General features: G+C 39.4%; 2 protein-coding genes across 2 annotated transcripts in view; both read left to right on the top strand.

Moving 5' to 3' along the window:
* Positions 1-857, top strand: part of LOC311070003 (trace amine-associated receptor 7c-like) — a gene marked incomplete at both ends in the record, with an annotated part of 972 nt that extends 115 nt beyond the window's left edge. The window contains one exon of the mRNA XM_084093634.1: positions 1-857. This exon is cut by the window's left edge and continues 115 nt beyond it. Within this exon, the coding sequence (XP_083949760.1) occupies positions 1-857 (857 nt within the window).
* Positions 858-7869: 7012 nt separating this feature from the next.
* lgi1a (leucine-rich, glioma inactivated 1a) lies at positions 7870-20335 on the top strand (the record flags this gene model as incomplete). Its single annotated transcript, XM_084093310.1, has 8 exons — positions 7870-8042; positions 8142-8213; positions 14585-14656; positions 14819-14890; positions 15409-15480; positions 15587-15756; positions 15836-16000; positions 18303-20335. 8 exons carry the CDS (start codon positions 7870-7872, stop codon positions 19118-19120), a joined length of 1614 nt encoding a protein of 537 aa, XP_083949436.1. The 3' UTR covers positions 19121-20335.
* Positions 20336-20705: the final 370 nt, after the last annotated feature.

The raw sequence follows: 20705 nt of genomic DNA, 5'->3' as shown, positions 1-20705 counted from the left end.
TGTTCACCGTGTTTCTGAACCTGTTGGTGATCATCTCCATCTCGCACTTCAAGCAGCTCCACACTCCCACCAATGTGCTGATCTTCTCTCTGGCAGTGGCTGATCTGATCGTAGGACTGATTATCATGCCAGTGCAGGGAATGACACTGATTGAGCCATGCTGGTACTTTGGAGAAAGATTTTGCTCAATATTCCTTCTTATTTTTTATGTTGTTGTCGATGCATCTCTTGGTAATATGATTATTATATCTGTGGATCGATACATTGCTGTGAATGACCCTTTGCGATATCCAATAAGAGTCAATAATAACAGAGCTGTTGTTTCTATTGTTGTAAACTGGTTATTCTGCTTCTTTTATTCGTTTTATCTGTTGTATGAGTTTTTACTGTATCCAGAGAGGAACCACACATGTATTGGAGAATGCATACTTGTTGTTACATTTGAAAATATTCTAATAGATGCTTTTGTTATTTTAGTGGCTCCTTGTTGTATAATTATTCCTTTATATGTGAAAATCTGCTTTGTAGCAAAACGGCAAGCTAAGCATTTAAATTCAGTCACAGAAAAAAAGGCGAAATCAGAAAAAAAGGCTGCAAGAACATTAGGGATTGTAGTACTGGTTTATCTTCTTTGCTGGACACCGTACTACATAGTTACTTTTATTTTTGGGCTTGACGAAAATGTCACTCTTATAATTAATGTAATGTATTGGATTTTATGCATGAATTCCTGTATGAATCCACTTATATATGCAATGTTTTATCAATGGTTTAGAGTGTCAGCAAAATACATTTTGACACTGAAAATATGTGAACCTTCATCGGCATACTTAAATCTGTTCCCAGAAGAGAAATGATCACTTACGCTCTTGCATGAAGCACAATTGTAAATTCCGTCTGTCTATGAATGGAATAGTTAGGGTTCTTGTGTTAAGCACTTCCTTATCAAACATTAGATTACACCAGAATCTGTGCAACACCTATGTTTGTGAATAGTTTAAATATTCTGCCTATTATGTACATTGAGAACATGTACATGTGTGAGTAACAGTGAGTAACATTTTTGCTCTCTTGAAGGCCTTAAAATGACTAAGTCAGCTACACTATTATCTTTAAATACAAAGTAATCTTTTTTTTAAAGAAAACAAGACAATGCAAAATATTAAAATTTAATTGTGGCTGCAATTTTTTCTGTTGTAATGGGCTGAAATAAATATGTTCAGATATGTGTTTATGTGATATGTTTGAGTAAAAACATGTACAGTGAAGCCATCTTTGCCCTGTGTCTGAATTTCTGCATTTGTCCATGTTGTATGTGGTCATATTTCATAATGGTAGGTTTATGTATAAATATATAGTAAATTTCATGCACAATGGTAATACAGCACAGTTTACATTTGACTTATTAAAGATATAGATAAAAAAAAAAAACACTTTTATTTAAACTACTAATCTTTAAAAAAAAAACACAGATTTAAACCACCTTTAAAAAATCAGGTTATTTACTGAATGAATAAACTGAACGAAGCTTTTATCTAGCTCTTCTAGACACTACTGTACACTCAAAGGATCAGGGGTCTCTCTTCTCAACCTCCACTAGATATTTATCTTTGAAGTGAATTGAAGTGCATATTCAACAGTGACCTGAGAGTCTGAACATAAACATCATCATCATCATCAAATCAATATTTGTCTTTATCCTTTATCCAACACCGGCTTGAGCTTTTTGTTTCTTTTTCTTCCTCTGGTTTGCTCACTGGAGGAATAAAGGATTAAATAATTATGGAATAACTTTCTAGTGGCTCCCTGATAAACATACTATCTCTAATCTTATCCGACAAGTAATGACTAATACTAACTGTTGCATTTACAAAAATATATTTATACAATAATACTATAGTAGCTGTACCTTCTCTTCGTCTGTCATTTCTATCATATGCTCTCATTCTTTTTCCTCTCATTCTCTGGCTTGTCTTGTCCTGTTATTGTCACCTGCACTTCATGTCACATGTTTAGCATAGCCTTCTCTGTCGGCAATATAGGATTTATATGTGATAAATGCAAGGAGACAGTTAGGTTGACAGAGAAGATTTCAGAATTAGAAACACGCATCCAAACTTTAATTGAGGATTGTAAGAGTGCTAGTGCTTTAGATGTTTTGGATGCGCATAGCATAGTGAACTCTTTACATGAGTCGGTTCCGGCTGAAGTAGAGCCTGCGCAGCCGGGCAAATGGGTGACAGTGAGGGATCGCTCTAGTCGCGGATCAAAAAACCACTCTTCTGTTCCGATTACCATAACAAATCGATTTGCCCCGCTCAGTGAAACACCCACTGAGAATGATTGTGCCCTAGTTATTGCCGATTCAATCACACGGAACGTGAAAATAGAGACACCAGCCACCATAGTCACATGTTTGCCGGGAGCCAGAGCGCCTGACATCAAAGCAAATTTAAAAGTGCTGGCTAATGCTAATCGTAAATTCTCTAAGATCATTATTCATGTCGGCACTAATGATGTTCGACTCCGCCAGTCGGAGATCACCAAAATTAATATTAAAGAGGTGTGTGAACTTGCAAGTACGATGTCAAGGACTGTAATCTGCTCTGGCCCCCTTCCTGTTCACCGGAGTGATGAGATAGTTAGTAGATTGTGTTTGCTTAACGGTTGGCTGTCTAAGTGGTGTCCGCTTAATAATATAGAATTCATAGACAATTGGAAAAGTTTTTGGGGCACACCTGACCTGTTGAAAAGAGATGGTATTCATCCCTCCTGGGATGGTGCTGCTCTTCTCTCTAGTAATATGGCTCATAGTCTTAGAGCTCAAACATGACAATCTGGGGCTCAGGTCAGGAGGCAGACAGACTGGCTAAACCGACCGTCTGCTAGCGGCCTCGCGTCACCAAGGTCAGATAAATCCCATCACATAGAGCCTCTTTCACCTAGCTATCATCATATAGAGACTGTGTCTGTTCCCCGAACTTGGAAATCCAAAAAACGTTTAAACCCGTCTAAGGTTAAAAATTTAATTGATGTTCAACAAATAAAAAACAGCTATAATACAGATGAGCAAATGCTAAAGCTTGGGTTGCTGAATATTCGATCGCTTACTTCAAAAGCACTCGTTGTTAATGATATGATTTCAGATAATAACCTAGATGTGCTGTGTTTGACAGAAACCTGGCTAAAACCAAACGATTACATTACTTTAAATGAGTCCACCCCGCAAGATTACTGTTATAAACATGAGCCTCGTCTGAAACGCAAAGGGGGGGTGTTGCTGTAATTTATAGTAATAGTTTCAAAACCACTAAGAAATCAAGTTTTAAATATAATTATTTTGAAGCATTGGTGCTTAATGTAAAAATATATAGTGTAAACGATAAATCACGCTTGAGATTTATGCTGACTACTGTATACAGGCCACCAGGGCACCATACAGACTTTATCAAAGAATTTGCGGACTTTCTATCAGAATTAATATTGACTGCAGATAAAGTACTAATTGTTGGTGATTTTAATATACACATTGATAATGAAAAAGATGCATTGGGATTGGCATTTAAAGACATTGTAAACTCAATTGGAGTTAGACAACACGTGTCAGGACCTACTCATCGTCGTAATCATACTCTAGATCTAATATTATCACATGGAATAGATGTTGATGCCGTTGAAATTCTGCAGCAGAGCGATGACATCTCAGATCATTATTTAGTCTTGTGTAATTTGCATTTAGCCAAGGCTGCAAAGCCGACTCCGTTTTTTCAAATATGTGAGACCTATCACTTCTGCTACTAAAGATTGCTTTATTAATAATCTTCCTGATCAGTTTCATCATCTCAGCAATCATAAAGAAGATTAAAGAAAATAGTCCAACGCCGTGGTACAGCGAGCACACTCGGGCCCTTAAGAGAGCAGCCAGAAAAATGGAGCGCAACTGGAAGAAAACAAAATTAGAGGTATTTCGCATTTCATGGAAGGAGAGCTCGATTACGTACAGAGAGGCTTTAAAAGCTGCTAGATCTGCTTATTTTTCAACCCTATTAGAAGAAAATAAACATAATCCTAGGTATTTATTTGAAACGGTGGCTAAACTAACGAAAAATAAAGCTTCAAGCCCAGAAGTTTCCAAGCAACACAGCAGTAATGATTTTATGAACTTCTTCACTTATAAGATTGATAATATCAGGGACAAAATTATAACTATGCAACCGTCTACTACAGTATCGCATCAGGCAGTGCATTGTAGTCTACCTGAGGAAAAATTTTATTCATTCGTTGCTATAGGAGAGGAAGAATTTACTAAACTCATTAAATCATCTAAATCTACAACATGTATGTTAGACCCTATACCGACTAAGCTACTGAAAGAGATGCTTCCAGAGGTCATAGATCCTCTTCTTAATATCATTAATTCATCTTTGTCTCTAGGATACGTACCAAAAAACTTTAAGCTGGCTATGATTAAACCACTTGATCCTACAGAATTAGTCAATTACAGGCCGATCTTGAATCTACCTTTTCTGTCAAAGATATTAGAAAAGGCAGTATCCTCACAACTATGTTCCTTTATTGAAAGAAATGATATCTGCGAGGATTTCCAGTCTGGATTTAGACCGTACCATAGTACTGAGACTGCTCTCGTTAGAGTCACAAATGATTTGCTCTTATCATCCGATCGTGGTTGTATCTCTCTATTAGTGTTACTCGATCTTAGTGCTGCATTTGACACCATTGACCACAGCGTTCTTTTAAATAGATTAGAACATTATGTTGGCATTACGGGAAATGCACTAGCATGGTTTAAATCATACTTATCAGACCGTTATCAGTTTGTAGCAGTAAATGGATGAGATGTCTCATCGATCACAAGTTCAGTATGGCGTACCACAAGGCTCAGTACTAGGACCGCTGCTGTTCACTCTGTACATGCTACCATTAGGAGATATCATTAGGAAGCATGGCATTAGCTTTCACTGTTATGCTGATGATACTCAGCTGTATATTTCTTCAAAACCTAACGAAACTTATCAATTCACAAAATTAACGGAATGCATAGCGGATATAAAAAATTGGATGACTAGTAATTTCCTACTACTAAATTCTGAAAAAACAGAGTTTCTAATTATTGGACAAAAAACTTCCTCATGTAATAACCTAGAATACTGTCTAACACTCGATGGCTGCTCTGTTAAGTCTTTGTCGTCGGTTAGGAACCTGGGTGTGCTCTTTGATACCAATCTTTCATTTGAAAGTCACGTGTCTAGTATCTGTAAAACTGCATTTTTCCATCTTAAAAATATATCTAAATTACGCCATATGCTCTCATTGACAAATGCGGAACAATTAGTTCATGCGTTCATGACCTCAAGGCTAGATTATTGTAATGCTCTACTGGGTGGTTGCCCTCCACGCTTAATAAACCAACTACAGCTGGTCCAAAACGCAGCAGCTCGAGTTCTTACCAGAACCAGGAAGTATGACCATATTAGCCCGGTTCTGTCAACACTGCATTGGCTCCCTATTAAACATCGCATAAATTTTAAAATATTGCTGATTACTTACAAAGCACTAAATGGTTTAGCTCCGCAGTGCTTGAGCGAGCTCTTAACGCATTATAGTCCGTCACGTCTATTGCGATCTCAAAATTCCGGCCAGTTAATAATACCTAGAATATCAAAATCGACTGCTGGTGGTAGATCCTTTTCCTATTTAGCACCAAAACTCTGGAACAGTCTTCCTACCATTGTCCGGGAAGCAGACACACTCTGTCAGTTCAAAGCCAGATTAAAGACACATCTCTTTGACCTAGCATTCACATAATACATTATAGACTTCTATAGTTCAATGTTAGGCTGCACAGATTAGGTCAGCCGGAACCGGGAACACTTCCCATAAATCCTGATGTACTCGTTACATCATGAGAAGAATGGCATCTATGCTAATTTTAGTGTCTGTGTTTATCCCGAGGTTTTCCTGCAGCCTGCCGGATCCAGGCCGTATCCAGATCTGACGAAGGACCTTCGCCTGGACCGATGACAACGCAGTGCTGAAGTGCCAACTAGTCTCTCCCTATGGAGGATCCCTTTACCACTCTACAGATAAGGCGTTGTCGGGAAAATTCGTTTCGCGTTCCTACCCCAAAGCAACAAAATAAAATAAAATTCTTTATCAAAATTTATAAGGAAAGACAAGTACTTTGTTTAGGCTTGGCTTGTAGGGAATTCCAAACCTGCGTATATTCAAACGCACATAACTATAGAACCAATTCTTAATGCGCATGTGAACGCCATCAGCGTTTCTCACAGGTTCGCGTTTAAAGTCTGTGTAGAGGGAATGGTGTCGTCTTAGCGGCCCCTAATTTAATAACAAATGATCGTTGCGACGGAAGCAAATCAATCAAAACTAACTTTAGATGGAAAATAACTTAACTCTGCTATAAAGCCAAAACAATCTAGTTTTTCTACACCTTAGGCATTCACCTGTAGTGTGATAATAGTGTCACAGGTTGTGGTCATTTTCAAGAGTTTCGTCCCGGGTAGAGATTTTGGCACACATCCCACGTTGTTCAATAGGGTCATATTAGTCTATAACAGTTGAGATATTCTCCGCTAAATGCAGTGCATACAAATCTTACCCAGGACCTCTACTAAAAGGGTGGAAGTTGTGATGCATATGCAAATATTAAAACGTATTTAATTCAACATCTGAATCTTAAGGAAAAATAGTTGTAACATATCTAAGCATATTTAGAATTATGTTTAGCATTTAGCATTATATTTTTCTATAGTCTTATGATTTTTGCTTTGGTCATGTAGTGACGCTCATTGCTGTCTGTGGCGTTCACCGTGTTACTGGCTCTTAATGTCGGCATTAAACAGAAGTTTAATAGTCTTCTCTCTTCTATGGTGCCGTATATCCGAGCGAAATGCTCCTGGAACAAGAACAAATGTGGGCGGGGCTTGATTGTGTCTGTGGGGCACAATAGATTGGATGGTTTGTGGTTTGCTATTGGCTGATCTCATGTGAGTGACAGGTTGCCCCGCCCACATCATCAGAGAAGAGAAGAGATGATGAGGAAGATGAGGAAGGAAGTTATTCTGATTCAAGATTATTAAAACAATAATGATGTGCATGGATCATATAAAAGTATTCCATAAAAATAGGATTTTTTTATTTTTTTATTTCATGGTGACTTTAACTCGTAAATGTGTTGTTCTCCAGAGGGTTCGTGAAGCGGAATCCTCCATTGAGCCGCATTCAAATGTCTGATTTCTGCAAGTGCAAACGTTTGTAGACCAAAACATAAAATAGTACTTTTAAATCTAGCGATTTACAAGTGTTTCACCTGATATACAAATCGAAATCCGCGTCGCAAAGCTCTAGGACATTATTAAATAAAAATATGAAGAAGAAAAAACGCATTAGCCAATAAACAAACTACTGTTACTGGTCCTTTAAGACCAGCGCGGAGAAAAGGAGCAAGAACCACGTGACAACTCAGTACAGCCTGGATCAATTATTTGAAGTCGCGGACAATTTTTTAAAAGACAACACAATTGAAGATACACATCGAAGCACGTAAAATTCGAGAATAATGTAGATTCGTAGTATATCTGGCCAATTTTAGAACACTGTGGATCCACTAAGCCCCGCCCTTTCTCTGCTACAGTGATTTCTATGGATTCTATCTGCATGTGCATATTATACTGATCTGGCAAAAAATAAAAATAAAAAAATAATTCGTTATCGTTTGTTATTCCTTTCTTCGGTTTATTTCCGTTATGAGATCGTGCCTCGCAGCAGCGCAATCGTCGGGACATTCAGGGCCATATTAAACATTCAAGGCCATATTTGGTTGTAAAGATGTCTTTCAGGCGGACTGTGTTCTTCTGCTTTTTGTGTTTGTTGATGGTCGTGCACGGCAGCAGGAGGAGGCACGCGCGCTGTTTCCCATCATGTACATGCAGTAAAGATAACGCCGTATGTGCCAATACTGGATCAATACCGAGGAGCTTCCCGCCAGATGTCATCTCACTGTAAGCAATCACAACTGTAATAACAATGTGTCATTATTATTAATATTTTTATTAATATTATGTCGCTACCTGTGATCAGATATTGATGTTTTTTTCCAGATCGTTTGTCAAGTCCGGCTTTAATGAAATCCCTAAAGAGAGTTTCATTCACACACCAGCCCTCCATCTGCTGTAAGACTTCAACATCACTTCATAACACACACACACACAGAGAGAGAGAGAGAGAGAGAGAGAGAGAGAGAGAGAGAGAGAGAGTTCTGTCTGATCAGTGCAGTTTGTATGTACTTTATAATAGTGTTCATAATACTTTATGAAAGGGTTTAAAACGGGGAAAGGGGTGAAGTCTAAAGAGAAACAGTGTAAAAAAAGTGTAAAAATAAATAAAATAATAAAAATGAGATTAAACTAAATAAATAAATTGAATAAAATAAATTAAACATTGACTAAAATAAATACGTTGATTTTAAGAAAAAATAAATAACTAAAACATCTAAATAAATAATACATCTATATCTACTTTACAGCACATTAGAAAAATAACGTAATAGAAAAAAACGTTATATTGCTACACTATAATATACATTTTCAAAGTATAAATTTGTATAAATACTTTGTAACCTTAAAGGTGAGGTAGGCTATGTAAGATTTTTAATGTTAAAAACGAGCGGCAACCTTACAGTCTCTCTCTTGAAGCCAACACGGAAGTGACTTAAACTACAATTAATCGACTGGCCACTAGATACAGGCTCCAAAAGGGAGTCAATGCCATATATTCCCCATGTTAAAATGCCCAACTTTACAGCAGAAAAAAACATGTTTACAGCCAGGTACAAAAATTGGATTTGGTCTATATAGTTGATTTTGCCCTTCATGACAACTGTGAGGGGGGGGGGATTTTTTTTATAACTCATACGTTTAAATTACATTAAGTCTTAAAGTTCTGCATAATTAATGGCGTGGCCACTTGAGTGACAGGTGGATTGCCACTGCTGTCACTACTAGCCGTTTATCTGCTGTCTGTTAGCATCATGTCACATCAGCTAATTCCAGCTGCTGAACTTGGCATCTCTGCCGTGGGTTGTGCTTGGTCGGGATTATTTCATAATACACGCATTATACCTTCGCCCACGCCTTTGGATTTCGTCGTTGTCGAGTATCGAGAGAACAACCAGCGCTGTTTTTCAGTTGTTTTCCTCCGTGAACATGCACTCATGGATGTCTGACAATTGTTTTTTTTTTGTTTTTTTTTTGCGTTTTGCATTTTTGTACGGAACAGACAAGAATATACATATTTACATTTTCAGTGTTAAATAAATAGAACCGTCAGATGAAATCCTGCAAGTGTCATTGCTTTCTCCGGTCATGCAATAAATGCACATCCTTGAATGAGTGCGGATTTCTAGCGCGTTTACTTGAACTTCTGAGGTATGGTTTGACCCATTTGAGAGGCGACCAAAATCAGAATTTAAAATGGACTGAATAAAGCTCACTACGAACTTGAAGTGTGATGCCGCGCTGACTGACATGTATGCTGATGAATCACTATCAAACACACACGCTCAGAGCAATATTACTGCATAATATTTAATACATTTTTAACCAGCAGAATAATACAGCATCAAGATACACACAGTCTCACTTTTAGCTATGTATTTTAACTATTAAAGTATTTTGAAGGGGAAAAAAAATGTCTCAGGTGACGACTGTAACCCTAGTTCCCTGAGTTAGGAACGAGATGCTGCATCGATGACGCTTTGGCGTGATTGCGTCTGAAGCACTTTTGTCAACTCTAATGGCGAGAGTGAGCGTCACAGGCGGTGATGTCACGACCAGGAAAGGATGAAAGCACATCCGTTCTGACCAGCTTCAGCTTCTATTTAGTCGAAGCAAGTCGATCACAGGAATGCAGGGAGTATGGTAAAGTGACGCAGCGTCTCGTTCCCTTCTCAGGGAACTAGGGTTACAGTCGTAACCTGAGATGTTCCCTTTCGAGGAAACTCGCACTGCGTCGATGGCGCTTTTGGAACAAGAATGCCTGAACGCCATACGAACCAGAGCCTGTATGTGTGAATACTGAGAGCACAACTAAGACAAGAGCACCTGTGAACCTGGGGTAGCACCCAGGTCGAAGTTGTAAAACTCTACGAATGTGAGCGGAGAGGACCAGCCTGCCGCATACCACATCCTGCAGGGATACCTCCTTATATAATAAGGCTTCCAAGCCGCAGTACTCCTGTACTGGTCTACAAGCACCACGGAGGAAACGTGCACCTCCAGCACTGTACCAATCGTGCAGTTCACACTATGAAGTGAAAACCATCACTTCAATACATACAGTTTCCTCAAGAGAGAAGTATGGTCTCCACAACCTCAGTTGAGAGACCAAAGTCTATGAGTGCGGCCCCCTTCAGAGGCCAGACCCACAGGTTCCACATCTCTGGGCTGGGGTGAAGGGTCACCCCTCCCACTTGACACTGAAGGTCCCGCCGGAATTTTCCGCTGAAGAGCCGTCGAGGAGGGACACCAAGTCCGAGAACCAATCAGCACAGCCAGTACGGTGCTACAAATAATAAACTTATTCCGTCCCGGCGGACTTCTCAAGAACTCCTGGAAGCAGAGTAATCAGGGGAAAACATACGGACGTAGCCTCGGCCATGTCTATACCACAATGTCCAGCCCCAAGGGAGCTGGGTGTGTGAAGGAGAACCAAAGTGGACAGTGCGTCGTATCCTGAGATGCGAACAGATCCACCTTTGCCTGGCCATAAACCTCCCAAATGTGCTCCACCACCTCGGTGTGGAGCCTCTATTCCCCGGGCCTCAGCCACTGCCTCAACAGGATGTCTGCTCCTACATTCTGATGCCCCAGAATTTAAACTGCTCTCAGGGAGAGCAACTTCCCTAGGGACCACAAGAGAATCTGGTGTGCCAGTTTGCATAGTGGACGTGAATGCAGATACCCTTGATGATTTAAATAGGAGGCCACAGATGTGTTGTCTGACCGGACAAGCACATGATTGCCCCTCAGGTCTGGGAGGAAGTGTCTCAACGCATTGAAGACTGCCATCATCTCCAGGCAATTTATGTGCCACGAAAGATGATGACTCCTCCAGAGACCCTGAGCTGAGCGTCCTTCCATTACCGCTCCCCAGCCAGTAAGGGAAGCATCTGTCGAGAACACAACTCGATGGCAAAGAGCTCCTAACACTGGACCCTGGGATAGGAACCAAGGTTTCCTCCATATAACCAAGGCACAGAGACACCGCCGCGTGATCTTGATCATACGAAGTGGGTTTCCCCTCGGGTAGAACCCTTTGGTCCCGAGCCACTACAAAGGTCTCACGTACAGCAGGCATATTGCTCAAATTGGACGCCACTGCCATGAGGCCTAACAGTCTCTGAAACTGTTTCACAGTGTGTGAATGACCTAGCTTTAACTCTTCCGTGGCTGTGAGGATAGCAGCTACACGAGCGGGCAATGACTGAATCCCCAATTTCTGCATGTGTGCGAGGGTGACATCTTCAAGTTTCAAGTTTGTATTTATTTATATAGCACATTTAAAAACAGCAAACAGGGCTGACCAAAGTGCTGAACAATACACAAGATACAAAACAAGGACATAACCACACATTCATGACAAAAGCTCACAGTGAATTAAAAGCTAAAGAAAAAAAGTAGGTTTTAAGAGAGGATTTAAAAACCTTTAGAGATTGAGCCGCTCTGATGTAAAACGGAAGGCTGTTCTGATCACATCTTGATGCCAAACCGCCAATTGCTCTGACTCTGCTAGAATCAGCCAGTCGTCTATGTAGTTCAAAATGCGTATGCCTTGCAGCCTGAGCAGGGCCAGAGCTGCATCTACGCATTTGGTGAACGTGCGGGTTGATAGAGCAAGACCAAATGGAAGCACCCGATATTGCTATTCGGATCTGATTTGAGTCACGATCTGTTTGAGTGTCAGCATTTTGAACTTGAGTTTCTTGACCGCACGTTTCAACTGTTGAAGATCTAGTATAGGACGCAACTCCCCATTATTTTTTCGGAACAATGAAGTAACGGCTGTTAAAACCAGATTCTCTGTCGGATGAATACATCTGCCCTATAGCTTCCTTCGCTAACAGAGTTTTCACTTCTTGCTCCATTACCAGAGTCTGCTCGGGATGCACTAACGTGAGCAACACTCCGTTTTAGCATGGCGGACGAGAACCAAACTGGATTCTGTAGCCTTACACTATGATCTGCAGGACACACTGAGATATATTTGGCAGATTCTTCCATTCTGTCAGATAGTCTACTAAGGGTACCAGCCTCTCGAGACTGGCTTCTGGTGTACTTGGAACAGCCACTTCGGTGACCTTAAGCATACTGGCAGGAAACAACCAAACTGACTGTTTTTGAACCCCCCCTCAGAGGGTGCAAGTTAGACGCAGCGTCGTGGTGACACTGAGCCGTGTGCCCGCTGGAGGCCGCTGCGCCCCGGAGCACCAAGGGTGGCGGGGTTGGCAGAATGGCCCCCTGAGGGCACTGAGGTGGAGAGGCACCATATACTGAGGTGTACACCGCTCCACCCCGGTCGGTCTGCCCTCAGAGGTCTGACACCAGTGACGTCAGGACCTTTATTTGGCCAAAGCCTTTTTCGCAGGAACAGCGATCCTCAGATCCATCTTCTGCTTCAAAGGCTTCGGTTGAGAATACCATCCCATCCCCAATCTTTCTATCCTGTACAAGGAGTTTGTTAATGGCTGGGGCTGCCATTTATGCCTTACCCACCATCGCCATAGTAGTTCTAATGAATCGTCAATTCCCTTAACTCGATGCTCAGCACATCCATCTCCTAGGAGGTGGACAGCTGCAGCACTGTATTATTATATAGGCTGAGAGTTTGGGGAGTGGTTACTGTAGTAGGCTGAGAGTTTGGGGAGTGGCTACTGTAGCAGGCTTAGAGTTTGGGGCGTAGCTACTGTAGCAGGTGAAGGGTTTGGTGTGTGGCTACTGTAGCAGGTGGAGAGTTTGGGGAGTGGCTACTGTAGCAGGCTGAGAGTTTGGGGTGTGGCTACTGTAGCAGGATGAGAGTTTGGGGTGTGGCTACTTTAGCAGGATGAGAGTTTGGGCTGTGGCTACTGTAGCAGGAGGAGAGTTTGGGGAGTGGCTACTGTAGCAGGATGAGAGTTTGGGCTGTGGCTACTGTAACAGACTGAGAGTTTGGGGTGTGGCTATGGTAGAAGGCTGAGAGTTTGGGGAGTGACTACTGTAGCAGGCGGAGAGTTTGGGGAGTGGCTCCTGTAGAAGGTGGAGAGTTTGGGGAGTAGCTACTGTAGCAGATGGAGAGTTTGGGGAGTGGCTACTGTAGCAGGCGGAGAGTTTGGGGAGTGGCTCCTGTAGAAGGCTGAGAGTTTGGGGAGTGGCTACTGTAGCAGGCGGAGAGTTTGGGAAGTGGCTCCTGTAGAAGGCGGAGAGTTTGGGGAGTAGCTACTGTAGCAGATGGAGAGTTTGGGGAGTGGCTACTGTAGAAGATATTCAAACGCACATAACTATAGAACCAATTCTTAATGCGCATGTGAATGCCATCAGCGTTTCTCACAGGTTCGCGTTTAAAGTCTGTGTAGAGAGAATGGTGTCGTGTTAGCGGCCCCTAATTTAATAACAAATTATCGTTGCGACGGAAGTGAATCAATCAAAACTAACTTTAGCTGATAAATAACTTTATTAAAGAACTGCTATAAAGCCAAAACAATCTTACCTTAAATTGTACGTTTATCTCTGTAAAGCTGCTTTGAAACAATCTACATTGTTAAAAGCGCTATATAAATGAAGATGACTTGACTTGACTTGACTAGATGGAGAGTTTGGGGAGTAGCTACTGTAGCAGATGGAGAGTTTGAGGAGTGGCTACTGTAGCAGATGGAGAGTTTGGGGAGTGGCTACAGTAGGAGGCGGAGAGTTTAGGGCGTGGCTACTGTAGCAAATGAAGAGTTTAGGGCGTGGCTACTGTAGCAAATGGAGAGTTTGGGGAGTAGCTACTGTAGCAGATGGAGAGTTTGGGGAGTGGCTACTGTAGAAGGCGGTGAGTTTGGGGCGGGGCTACTGTAGCAGATGGAGAGTTTGGGGAGTGGCTACTGTAGCTGGTGGAGAGTTTGGGGCGTAATTTTGATATTTTGGGAAAGAAATTCAGCTTTGTTTACAAAACAAAATTTGCATGACAAAATCCATTGCATTTAGACCATCAGAGATTTGACAGGTCATAAACACGTTAAAGTGGGGACATTGTGATGCTACGCACTACAATGGATGCTTCAATACCACACAGCATCATCATATACCCGTTCAGAAAGACAAATGTACCATTTTTGTGAAATTACATAGTTTTAATATGATAGTACTTTAACATAAGCCTTTGTAAGCACTGTTGTCCAAATGTGGCATGACTTTTTGTGTGATCCCATACTTTCAGATGAACCTAATGCAGATTTTAATGTAATCACATACACATAAAGACAAACACCCTTTACTGTCCTGTATTCACCCTAAATTATCTCTCCTAGTCTTTTCACAGCAAACGTCTTTGAATCTATAAATGAAGATGCATTTCTTGGCCTTCCTCATCTGGAGTATTTGTAAGTGTCTCACAGAACGCTTATATGAGCAATCCGCACTGCATGAAGAACTCAATGACAGAAAAACAGCTGATCTGATGATTCATGTATTTCCTTGTGTATAATGACTTGTTTTAAATGCTTAAATCTTGTGCATCACGCTAATGTTTGTTTTTCTTCTAGGTTCATTGAAAATAACCAAATCAAGTCCATATCACCTTTCGCCTTCAGAGGACTCAAGTCCTTAATACACTTGTGAGCATTTCTGCATAGTACGACTGAAATGTTGTCGATCATTTCTCTACTCATCCACCTTAAAATATTGCATGTATATTAGAATATTAGAATGTAAAAAATTAATTTTTAAAATATGTGCAAAACATTTATTTGCTGTAGAAGCTTGTTTCCTCACTGGAATAAAAAATATCTGAAATGTCTCACAATTGTGAGTTTATGTCTCACAAGTTTATATCTCACAATTAATTCTGAGAAAACGAGTCAGAATTGTCAATTACTAAGTCAGAATTGTGAGATAAAAAGTTGCAATTACCTTTTTTATTTTTTAATATGTGGCAGAAACAAGCTTCCATAGTCTGCATTTGTAATTGTCTGCATTTTATTAGTTAATTATTCATGTTATTTCTCTGATGTTTGAAGAAGCAGTCAGCAAACCAGCTTTTATTCTTTAAAAAACCTTTGCACACAATAAAAATTGGTCCATTTCTTTTTACTGATGTAAACTACCGTTTGGTTTTTGATTAATGTTATTGCAGAAGTCTGGCGTACAATAATTTGGAGACACTACCTAAAGATCTTTTCAAAGGGATGGAAGCTTTGACTAAAGTGTATGTATGCGAGTGTGCAATGTTTGTGATATCATTTGAATAACTATGATATACAAGCTCAATGATATACAAGCTTCTAGACTGAAACTTTTATTCATTTGTCCAGGGATCTGAGAGGAAATCTTTTCATCTGCGACTGTAAGTTAAAGTGGTTAGTCGACTGGATGTTTCACACAAATGCAACTGTGGATGAGATCTATTGCAGTGGCCCTGAATCTTACCAGGACAGGAAAATCAATGACCTTGTGGCGCAGTCATTTGATTGCATAACAACAGGTTTTTATCATTTTCGTTACAGACCACTTTGTGTTACTTGACATCAAAAGAGCTTAACATTTGTCTGTTTGTTCTACAGATTTTCCGCTGTTGAAGTCTCTCGAATTTCAGTCCATTTCAGTTGAAGCTTTTGCATTTGGTGGCGACCAGTTTGTCGTATTCGCCCAGCCGTTCATTGGCAGGTGTAGTTTCATGGAATGGGATCATGTGCAAATGGAGTTCCGAAACTTCGATAACATCACAAGTAAGCAAATAGTGGTGGAAACGGTGCAAGGAGTTGATGTCTAACTCTACACATAATATTAATGAGAATAATGCAGTACAGTGGGTATAAAAAGTCTACACATCTTTTACACATAAAGTTGTTTTTTGTGATGTAAAAAGTGAAGGAAAATGAGTGAAATGTGTGTGGGAACCTGAAGAGGGTTGTGCACAGGAGATGCCCTCACAATTGACCCTTCGCAGGGAGTTTGATTGACAGGCGATCTGACCAATCATAATCTGCCAAATCCGCCATTTTTGTCCGACAAAGCAGTCAGTAGAGTTAGGTAGATTAACGTTGGAGGATTTGAACTTGAAAAACGGTGTGTACTGACGTCTTTCCGCGGTTAAAACAACATTCCCTCTTATGTTCATTAATGTTTATTTGATGCTATAAATTAAGAAGAGATGATCGGTTCACGAGCAGCTTTAACTGAGGCTCTACAGCGATCTGTCAGACACATTAAAGAGCCACAAAACGGTATTTATTGTTTAAATTTCTTTAAAAAATGACCAAATTCAAAAGGTGAGACTTTGTTTCATATCAAAAGTAACCTGGTCTGTCCTGTCTGTCAGTGCGTTGTCAGTGTCCTCTCTGCTCCGCGATGTATTTTTCACTGCGTGAGAACATGGTGTGTGTGAGAGAGGCGTGGCTTGTCGGACACAGCAACAGAAACTAAAGGGGGCGGGTCTTTGCGAACGGTCAATTTAACAGACCTGGAATGTTTTTGCAAAGAAAAGTGTGAAAATATTCCCAAGTCAAGATGTACCAAGCTGATAGACTCCTATCCAAATAAACTGTAATAAAAAAAACTCAAAGAGTGGGGGGTGTTGAACACTTATGCAGTTAGTTATTTTATACAAGCTTTTTATTTTATTTTATTTTTTTCTGTTAAATGTGTAACTTTCCACTGGTTGTAATTTAATAATATTTTTTGGATGGAAATATGACAATGAACTGTTTCTCAAGCCTTTGTTTCGTACAGCTTTTACCCTGTAAAGCCTGACAAATTACACATTTGAACATGTTTTTCTAAAAAAAATTATATATATATATATATATATATATATATATATATATATATATATATATATATATATATATACACACTACCTGTCAAAAGTTTTAGATCGGTAAGATTTTTAATGTTTTTAATAGAAGTATCTTCTGCTCACCAAGGCTGCATTTATTTGATTAAAAAAAAAAAAAAAAAAACAGCAATATTGTGAAATATTATTCCAGTGTAAATCATCTGTTCTCTATGTGAATATATAGTAAAGTGTAATTTATTCCTGTGATCAAAGCTGAATTTTCAGCATCATTACTCCAGTCTTCAGTGTCACATGATCCTTCAGAAATCACTCTAATATGATGATTTGATGATCAAGAAACATTTATGATTATTATCAGTGTTGAAAACAGTTTTTTATATTTTTATTTCATGATGCTATGATGAATAGAAAGTTCAAAAGAACAGCATTTATCTGAAATCTAAAGCTTTTGTAACATTAAACACTACCCTTCAAAAGTTTGAAGTAAGAAATTTAATTTAATTTTTTGGGGAAAGAAATAAAATAAATCAATACTTTTCTTCATCAAGGATGAGTTAAACTGATCAAAAGTTACAGTAAAGACATTTATAATGTTAGAAAATATTCTGTTTTAAATAAATGCTGTTCTTTTGAACTTTCTATTCATCAAAGAATTTTGAAAAAAAAAATGTACAACTGTTTTCAACATTGATAATAATAATGAATGTTTCTTGATCATCAAATCATCATATTAGAGTGATTTCTGAAGGATCATGTGACACTGAAGACTGGAGTAATGATGCTGAACATTCAGCTTTCATCTGAGGAATAAATTACATAAATGCAGCCTTGGTGAGCAGAAGAGACTTCTTTTAAAAACATATAAAATCTTACCGATCTAAAACTTTTGACCAGTAGTGTATATATAGTGTATATATATATAATAAGTAAACAAAGCTGCTTCAGTCCAGTATGTGTTCATCTTGAAATAATGCTTGCAATGTAAAAGTTATTCTTGCATTTATATTATAAAAATCAGTAAAGATTTCACAGCAGAAAGACACCTAAAGGTGGACATTTATACAATTATACTAAAAGTATAACTTTTACTTGATAAAAAAAGTCTAAACCATCAGTCAGATGACAGAATGCATGTACGACATGTTTATCAGATCGTGTTGATCATTTAGAGGCTTTTAATTATTAAATATGATACAGTAGGGTTAAACGACTCTTCTCTCCTCCTCCCGTAGGCACTTCATCTGTCATCTGCAAACCGCTAGTCATTGACAGTCAGCTCTTCATCATAGTAGCACAACTGTTCGGCGGCTCGCACATCTTCAAGAGAGACGTCTCCGCAAACAAATTCATCAAAATTCAAGACATCGACATTCTGAAAATACGAAAGCCAAATGACGTGGAAATATTCCACGTCGACGGAGAGTCCTTCTTCATCATTGCCGACAGCTCCAAAGCCGGCTCCACGACTATCTATAGATGGAACGGCAATGGCTTCTACTCCCATCAGTCCCTGCACCCCTGGCACCGCGACACAGACGTGGAGTATCTGGACATCTCGGGGAAACCTCATCTGATCTTGTCCAGCAGTTCTCAACGGCCGGTTATTTACCAGTGGAGCAGAAGCAACAAGCAGTTCGAGCGGCGCACCGATATCCCAGAGATGGAGGACGTGTACGCGGTCAAACACTTCACGGTGAAGAGCGAGCTCTACATATGTCTGACCCGCTTCATCGGCGACTCCAAGGTGATGAAGTGGGACGGCAGCATGTTCAGTGAGATCCAGACCATGGCCTCTCGCGGCTCCATGGTCTTCCAGCCCTTCTCCATAGCCAACTGGCAGTACGCCATCCTGGGCAGCGACTACGCCTTTACTCGCGTCTACCGCTGGGACGCCAAGAAGAGGCAGTTTATCCACTTCCAGGAGATGAACATTCAAGCACCCAGGGCTTTTTCTCTGGTGTTTATTGACAACAGGGAATTCCTTCTTGGCTCTAGTTTTAAGGGGCAAACACGGATTTATGAACATTTGGTCCTTGACTTGAGCAGCTGATGAGCTTCATCGGGACGGTTGAGGATGATTAGTGTCTCGATGAATCTCACGAACACGTCCAGGTCATATTTAACTCATTTTTTTCAAGACATTTTTTTGTTGTTTTTTAAAATAAATAACGCTAGTTTTAAAGTCACCATGAAATCAAAATTGACCATTCTTGTTTTTATGGAATATTGCAGTGTTTATTATTAAATGATTTTTCCGTGCACATCATTATTGTTTTAATAATCTTCAGGAATCAGAATAAGTTCCTCTTGCAGAATCTCTTCTCTTCTCTGATGACGAGGGCGGGGCTATAACCTGTCACTCACATGAGATCAGCCAATAGCAAACCTCAACCATCCAATCAATTCCCCACGGACACAATCAAGCCCCGCCCACATTTGTTCTTGTTCCAGAAGTGTTTGCCTTGAATATTCGTCACAATAGAGAAGAGACTAGCGCAAGTTCAATTTCATGCTGATTTTTTGCCTTGTATTCTTATTTTTATGATTTAACCTATTTAAACCCTTCAATTCTCCACAACATAATGTAGTCTTTTTATTATAATACAGTAAAAATTGCTTAACTGTCATGAAAAATGCATACAAATCTTAATGGTTCAAAAATAGGCTTCACTTTCTTTATGCAAAACACAATTTCTTATATTTTCTTACTTTTGATTTTGGGGTGAAATATGACCAGGATGTTTTCATCAGATTCTGCACAGATGACTTGCATGATGGTGCCTTAATTAGGTACAGCCACTGAAATTATTCACGTTGTTTTTTTAATAAATGATCTTCTCAGTGCACTCATTCATTTCTGTTGTATTTTTACATTGTTACTGATGTACTTTCATTGAAATACTTGCTATTCTCTTAATGTGTCTATCTCAACTTCTCTTTTAACTTGTAAACAGTGTATTTTATGTGGCAGCTGGGGGAAATATTTGATATGCAGAATGGGAGTTTGAAATATACATTGACAGTTCGACTTTTGTAGTGTGTCGTGTGACTATTGTTTTTTAGCCTTTGCCTGTTTAACTGTATTAACTAACAGACAACCAATGTCAGTACTTCTTTTTCAACAAGATACAATTTGTTGAGATGAGATTCTATATCACCAAATGATGAAACTGTGATGTTCTGCTGGGTGAGTTTGTGCATGCAGTTTCATGCCTACATTTTTGGAGACTGATACTAACTTTAAATAAAGACTTTGTGATCTTGAGTGCAAGAATTTAAACACATTCATCAAAAACCAGTGGCGGCTGGTGCTAAAAAAATTTGGGGGGGCACAACAAACTGAATTTTTAATTCAGGACTGAATGTAGGCTTATTGTTAAATAACAATTTAACAGTGATAATAATGTAGCTATCATTAGCCTAAAGTTTAGCTAAAACTTCAGCCGGTAGGGTTGGGAAATAGCCAATTGCCAAATAAATCTGAATTTTTGGGCTAAATGGCGATGTATGGTATAATCTGAGTATTTTTCTATTTGAATAAAAAAAACCTGTATTTAATTTTTTTTTTAAATATTTAATATCCTTATCAATATTGTCCTACAAACAATGTTCATATTGAAGGTTATAAAAACAAA

The sequence above is a fragment of the Abramis brama genome, assembly GCF_963993115.1.
Source record: "Abramis brama genome assembly, chromosome: 19".
Lineage (NCBI taxonomy): Eukaryota > Metazoa > Chordata > Actinopteri > Cypriniformes > Leuciscidae > Abramis > Abramis brama.
This window is presented reverse-complemented; position numbering and strand designations above follow the sequence as displayed.